The sequence below is a fragment of the Mirounga angustirostris genome, unplaced genomic scaffold (genome assembly GCF_029215605.1).
Source record: "Mirounga angustirostris isolate CCGP_5_RB_7025 unplaced genomic scaffold, mMirAng1.0.hap1 SCAF_15, whole genome shotgun sequence".
NCBI classification, from domain to species: domain Eukaryota; kingdom Metazoa; phylum Chordata; class Mammalia; order Carnivora; family Phocidae; genus Mirounga; species Mirounga angustirostris.
The window spans coordinates 56,147,578-56,155,113 of NW_026991723.1; the positions used below are offsets into that span (position 1 = coordinate 56,147,578).

Below are 7,536 nucleotides of genomic sequence, written 5' to 3' on the forward strand. Positions count from 1 at the left end.
TTCTTGGACATGTCTTCATTTTTTCTCCTCACTGAACAATCCTTCATAGTCTCTTGCTAGTTCCTCCTCATCTCCCTAGCCTCAAAAAGTTGATGTTCCTTAGTAATTAGTACTTGGACTTCTCAAACCTATCAATGCTTGATCCCTAAGTTATCTCAGTAGTCCCAGGGCTTTTGATGCTAGCCATGTCCCAGGTCCTCCCAAAATTATTATCTCCAGCTCAGACTTCTCTCCCAAAATCCAGACCTGCACACCAACTCTATCAACAACTATCAACTTTGATATATCAAGTGAACATGTCCAAATTCAAGTTCTTGATTTCCCACCTCAAATCTCAAGTATTGGAATCATCCTTGACTACTCAGTTTCCCTCACATCCCAAATCTATTAACAAATACTGTCAGCTTAGGTTAAGATATATCCAGAATCTGACCCACTTCTTGCCACAACCACTGCTATCACCCTAGTTCAAGTCACTATCATCTCTTGCCTGGACAGTTGCAATAGTATCTCAACTGCTCTCCCTGCTTCTGCCCTTGACCTACCTTAAGTCTATTTTCTATAAACAGCTAGGAGCCTGTTAAGACAGTTAGGACTTCTCTCTCCTTTCCCCAAAACCTTCAACCAGACCTGTCTCTAACATGTGTGAGGCTCCAGGCAAAAATAAAATGAATGCTGCCTTTCTTTTCCCATCCCCGGCTCTGTTCTAAACCATGAAGGGGTTGACAGGCAGAGTATAGACACCCCATCTTGCATGCCAGAGCTTTATCCATACTCAAAAACACAGCTGTCCCTTAACCACCCCACAGGCCTACGGATGTGCATACCTGCAGTACAGTCAACACTTGGGAGGATGGACCTAGCAAAGAGTTGTGCACAAGCCCTGGAAGCAGGTATGGGGCTGTTTGGGCAGGGAATTCTAGGTTTGTGGGTACCTATCACATGGTCTAGAAAGGGCAAGAAGGCGTCCAGGTGAGGCACATCACTTTGGCCTATAGGGAAGGGCATAGCTAGAGGAGCCAAAGAAAGAATCCACTGAAGTGAAGGATCAGTGCAGGGCCTCCAGTTGCCTGGATTCAATGGACTGGCAATGTCCCAAATGGAGGCTGCCTTCTCAGCCTGAATACCAGAGTGAAGACAACCTGGAGCAGGGCTGCAGCTGACCCATCACAGACACATAGTATGAGCATACAGCCCTTGAGCTCTGGAAGTCTTTTGTTGCCATGGCATAATCTATCCTATCCTACTAATACATATATCTTGCTCTATGAATGTGAGTTCTATAAAGGCAAACCGTATCCCATTTGACTTATATCCCTAGCACCTAGCACAGTGCCAAGCACATAATAAATACTCAAGTAATATTGCAGGAATGGAACCTTTCTGGATTTCATCTGTATAATAAAGGGGGTTAGAGTAGATATTTTATAAAGTATCTTCAAATTCTGGCATCCCATGTTTTCTGTGATTTCAGAAATAAAAGGTTCTGCATTTCCTTCTCAAACACCCACATGCCAAAGCCTCATTCCAACCTGAATTTCTTTTCTCTTCTGATGAAAAGCTTTTGTACATAGCTATATATGCTTATAGAATTACAAGAACTGCTTAAGGTTTTTGGTTTTTTTTAAGATTTTATTTATTTATTTGACAGAGAGAGACACAGCGAGAGAGGAAACACAAGCAGGGGGAGTGGGAGAGGGAGAAGCAGGCTTCCCACAGAGCAGGGAGCCCGATGTGGGGCTCGATCTCAGGACCTGGGATCATGACCTGAGCCGAAGGCAGACGCTTAACGTCTGAGCCACCCAGGCGCCCTGCTTAAGGTTTTAAAATCCTACTGCAATCAGCCTGTACAAGGAATTAAATACTAAGAATGCCTTTTCTGTCTCTGATTACTATGACCCTGAATGATGTCTCCCCCCACCCACCCACCCACTTTTGCTACTGGGCTTGGGCAAGTATACCTGCTGTTCAAAGACCATCTGAAATTACCTCTAAGAAGGAACTGCTTTGAGAATCAGGCTTATAATTAAACAGTAATTGAAGTTTCCTGTGGTTTTATGCATGGGTCTTATCTAATGCTTAAGTAGATAAACTGCATGGCTTAAAAGTCAGAATGGAATTAGATGCTCCTACAAGTGAGCAGAGGTCTTTGTTCAGCAATGGTGCTTCTTTAAAATCCAACCTGGTTTCCAGCACTTTTGTCACAGCACCTACACGACAATGACATCAGTCTACCCTGCAGAAGTGACAGTCAGAGAACCATGGAATGATAGAGCTGAAATGGACCTCAGCGAGCTCCTCATCCAAAGTCCTTGTTTCACAAGAAAATAAAACCCAGGGAGGTAAAATTGATTTGCCTCAGGTCACGGGTAGAAGAGGATAAGATCAGGGATTTAGGAGGTAAGACTATGATGACTTGGGTGACTTACTGGATGCAGGTTGTTAGGGAAAGAAAGGAATGGAGGACAATTACAAACTTCTCAGTTGGGGTCAAATGAGAAAGAGCAAGTCTGAAGAAAATCCAATGAGCTCAGTTGGGGTCATGTTGAGTTTGAGGTGTCTGTGTGCCACACAGACAGCTATCAAGCAGAAAATTAGGTATTACAAATCTGAAACTGAAGAAAAAAGACAAAGTTAAAGAGAGAAATTTAGGAGTCAGCATTCTCCCACTCGGTGTTTAAAACTATTATAAAGCAGGAAAAGAAATCAGGAAAAGGGAGCAACAGGGGTATAACCAGCAGAATACTGACATCTAAGGGTTTTATTAAAAATAAAAATAAAGAAAATAAAGAAGAGTTTACAAAATAGTTTACAAGAGTGGCCAGAGAATAGGAGGGAAACTGGGATAGAATGGTGTTGGTAAAGGCAGGGCAAGAGAAGGTTTCAAGAAGGGAGACGTGTTCTGTAACTGTGGCCCACACACTGCTAGCTGCCCCCTCCCCCCTCCACTATTCATTCTCGTTTTCCTTGCTAACAAAATCCTGATTGTTTTTCAGAGTGGCAATAAACCTGGTCAAAAATTAAACCATGATTTCCCAGGCTCTTTTGCATCTAGAGGTCGCCCATATGACATCCCTCTGGCCAACTAGATATAACCAGATGTATATCTACTTGGTGAGAATGTCAAGAAAACAATTATTTTCCTGATATAAAGTTTGATATAAAGTTTGATATCCTGATATAAATGGTCAAACTGCTGGCATCTCACTTTTACCCTTTGTCTTTTCCCCTTTCTCCCAAGATAATGATTCTATGTCCAGAAATACAGCAGCTATCTAATGAGCATGAGTACAAAGGACACACACACACATAATAGATGATATGGAAAATCAGGAGTCTGATTCCTGATCTACTCAGTTGAATGAGTGAGAAATGTGGAGTCAACCTTGATTCCTACCCTCTTACTGCCTTTGATCCAAGATCCTTGACTCTACCCTTAAATATCCTTCAAATTCACTTTCTTCTAACCACCCCTAGTCTCTGCATTGTTCAGGCCCATATCATGCCTTGCCCAGCTGACTGAACTGTCCTCCTAGAAGGTCTTCCTGCTTCCACTCTTACCCCCTGCAACCTGTCCTCTAATCTTCTGTCACCAAGTCAACAAAATGGAATGCTTTCGTGTTGATCCCTGCTGAAAATATTTCCATGGCTCTCATTGCCTAGTGGATAAAATCGAAGGTGCTTAGCCCCACAGTTAGGCTCTCTATGATTTGGCTCATGCCTTATGTTGATTATGACATACTATGCAAATATATAGTGGTTCACAACCACTTTGTGAACAAGGACCACTTACCAAGCATTGTGCTTTATATTTATTTAGTTCTCATAATGCTTTCCCACACATTTGATAGTACTATTCTCATTTTGCAGATAGGTCAACTGACTCTCAGAAAGGTTAGGTCACTTGCCCAAGAACACATAGCTTGTTTAAGCAGGGGAAGGTCTGGATGTGAAAGCTCTTTCAAAGTTCTTTCCACTGCAGTGCCTTGACATGAAAGAATGAACCCTCCTCTCCTTCCCGTTCCTCGCTATTCCTCATCTACCTTAAATGGACAGCCTTGTTGAAGAAAAACAGTCTTGCTCCTGGGGCCAAAGGAATCTATCCCCCACTGCGGTGGGAAGAAAACAGGTTCTTCACACCAGCTTCTGCAAGGGAAGAGAGAATCGCCCAAAGCTAGAGCTGTGTGGTGAGCTGTTGGGCCTGACCCTCCCATTCAAGGCCCTGCCTTCTCCTCGCTAGGTGGGGGTCAGGCGCGAAGTGCAAGGATGGGGATCCGGGTCAGAGAGCCCTTCTCCTTTGACCTAGCCGGCCTGGCTGGCGCCACCACAGTGTTGGAGTAGGATCCCGTCTCCAAGGCCACCTCCTCGAGGGTCCGGAGCTGGAAGACCAGGGGGGAGGGACTCTGGTGACTCCCCAAAGTCTCAAGCAAGACCTGACACCCACTCCTCACCACTATCTCAGCCTGGGAGCCGGTCCTGTGGGCTCTGGCAGCGCAGCCTACTCTGCCGCCGGAGAGGTTTTGCACACACCGCTGCCGCCCAGCGCCAGGACTCAGAGCAGTCCGCCAGCAGCGAGACCCTGGAGCAGTGCAGCCCTCTGAGCCCCGAGAGTCTCGCGGTTGAGAAACCCGCGGTCAGAGAACCCCCTGGGAGCTCTGCTATCAGTCGGGTCGGATCACCCAGATTTGTAACTGGAGAAAGGTCCAGGTCCCCGAGGGCCATGTCCAGCTAGCACCCTCTGGCCCTCGGACCTGAACTCGGAGTCCAGGCTGTCCGGTTGGGCAAATCGTCCCGAGCTCCGCTCTCCCGCCAGCCGCAGACTCGCACCCCCAGACCCTCCCCAGGCACGCAGGCAGTTGCTGCCGCACTGCTCAGCCCTCCTAGGCAGCGGCGGAACGATCCCCAGCTGCTCCCAGCACCCCGACTTGACCCTGGGCAACCTCTTCTGCCCGGGTGGCTTTCCCCGGGGTCTGAACCCCTCGCGCCCCCGCGCGTCCGTCTTTGTTTCTGAGCTTGCTCTGAAAGTGATGTAACGAGGCCAGACTCGCGCGCTGCTTTCCCTCTTTCCCAGACTAAGTCCTTCCTCCCTCCAGCACCAGAGCCCGGCGCTGGGCTGTGCCTCCACTCCACTCCCAGAGCTCTGGAGACCGACGGGCGCTGTTGAGAAAGACGCGCTCCCACGTCTCACCTCCTGGATGCAGAGTCAGTGGGGAAAGCGAGACTTTCCTTCCAGAAACAAGGGAGAGAGCCGAGGGGACAGCTGTTGTGGAGGTTTCTAAGGAGACTCAGACTGGCTTCTTTCCCTGCTCCTGGGAGACGGCAGGAAACCTCAGGTACCTCAGTGACCCCAGTCGGTGGATGTTTATATGAAAGAGACAGAGGCAGTAAGAGAGAGAGAGAGAGAAACAGAGGAAGAAACAGAGACCCAGAGACCGTGATTGACAGACAAGTGGAGAGAGACGAGTAAGAGAGCTAGAGAGTTGGTGGGTGGGAAACTGACTTCAGTTTTCTTTTTTCTTTCTTTTTTTTTTTTTTAAACCCACTGTGGTTTTGCTTCTGACAGAAGAGAGAACTGCTGCTCCCTAGCCAGCAAGCAGCCCCTAATCTGGATGGAGTGAAAGATGCGGCCTGATGACATAAACCCGAGGACTGGGCTGGTGGTGGCCCTGGTCAGTGTCTTTCTGGTCTTTGGCTTCATGTTCACTGTCTCTGGGATGAAAGGAGAGACGCTGGGAAACATCCCCCTCCTGGCCATCGGGCCAGCCATCTGCTTACCAGGCATCGCAGCCATTGCCCTGGCCAGGAAAACCGAGGGATGCACCAAGTGGCCTGAAAATGAGCTGCTGTGGGTCCGCAAGTTGCCCTGCTTCCGGAAACCCAAGGACAAGGATGTGGTGGAACTGCTGAGGACCCCTTCAGATCTGGAGTCAGGCAAGGGAAGCTCAGATGAGCTGGCTAAGAAGGCAGGCCTCAGGGGGAAGCCTCCCTGCCAGGGGCAGACAGAGCTGCCTGTGGCCAGTTACATCACCACCCCCACACCCACGGAAGGAGAACGCCAGAGCCTGGTCCAGAGCGGGCATCAGGAGGAGACATCCAGATACCTGGATGGTTACTGTCCCTCAGGCAGTTCCCTTGCCTACAGTGGCTTGGATGCCAAGTGCTCAGCCTGGGACAGATCTGATTGCCCGGAGCCTGAGGACAGCATCTTCTTTGTGCCCCAGGACAGTATCATCGTTTGCTCCTACAAGCAGAACAGTCCCTATGACAGATACTGTTGCTACATCAATCAGAGCCAAGGCAGGTGGGATCACGAGACAATAGTCTAAGCTTTGCATACAAGAGTCGCTGTGTTGATAGAAACGTGACTACATTCAGCTTCTAGGGGAAGGAAACTGCCCTGCTCCAACAGCCTTCAAACTGTTAGAAATTGACTTGGTATGTGATGGGTGTGCAAGCTTCGGGTGCCTGAAAGCCATGTAAATAGGCATGTTGGGGACACATTTTAGGGAAGGGTGATGAGGGTTAAGGACACTGGAAGAGGCAGTGGGTAGGAGAAGAAGCAGTTCCAATTTCTTTTTAAACCATGTTGGATGTTTTGTAAAATAACCCAGAAAGTGCTACTCAGCATCTGCTAAAATCAAGATAAACCTAGAGTGGGCTGCAGATATCAGGCATGAAATGATACATGGGCTTGCCATAGGGAAACTGACCTGCTTTCAGTCTGAATAAATTGAAAGACAAAACAATTTAGTGCTTCATTGTATGAAATTATTTTTATCTGGTGAAAGCTTTTCACACTTATTTGCTGAAAGAAAAAAAAGTCAAGATAGAAAAGCTACTCCCTCCATAAGTAGGATGGTTTTTGGAGAAAGGGGAGTTAAAGGCAGTTGAATTATGTAATTGAGTTTTATATTATCCTCTGACAAGATCAGAGATTTCAAATAAAGTAAAGTGTGACCAGCTAGGTAAAAAACTAACATTTTTAGATGGTTATGTTTCTTCTTAAACTCTTCGTTTAAATTGATTTACTGGGTCTTTATCTTAAGTGTTTTTTAATATTTACTATCATTCATGTATAATTTCCTCATCAGGTACAAAATGACTTGATGTAATATTTTCATAGATTAGAATTTGTGTTCATCAAGTCAAAATTGGTTTTATATATGTATACAAGTATCTTTAACATTTCTGGGAGTTCTGGTAATAACTATTCCTATATGCCTTTTAAAATCTGAAAACTATGAAGTCAATACATTAGTCTTGAACTTTATGCAGAATTTACATAAAATGTAATTTACATTTGTAAATTGTAAAATGTAATTTACATTTGTAAATTTGTAATTATGTAAATTACATAAAATGTAATTTACATAAAATGTAATGGCTAAACTTCTGGAAGTGTCATTATTTGTACATTTATTCAACATTCCCAAAGACTATAAATGCCAATGAAACGAGTTAATCTACTAGATTTAACTAAAGCTCAGTTTTTATTAAGTTCACCTAATCAGTGAGCATTGCATGACAGGGTCTGTT

General features: G+C 45.9%; 1 protein-coding gene across 1 annotated transcript; it reads left to right on the plus strand.

The window, feature by feature from the left end:
• The first annotated feature begins 4,797 nt into the window (after positions 1–4,797).
• Positions 4,798–7,187, plus strand: TMEM215 (transmembrane protein 215). Its single transcript, XM_064579386.1, has 2 exons — positions 4,798–5,333; positions 5,564–7,187. The coding sequence occupies exon 2, from the start codon at positions 5,622–5,624 to the stop codon at positions 6,324–6,326; it is 705 nt and encodes a 234-aa protein (XP_064435456.1). The 5' UTR covers positions 4,798–5,333; positions 5,564–5,621; the 3' UTR covers positions 6,327–7,187.
• The last annotated feature ends 349 nt before the right edge of the window (positions 7,188–7,536 follow it).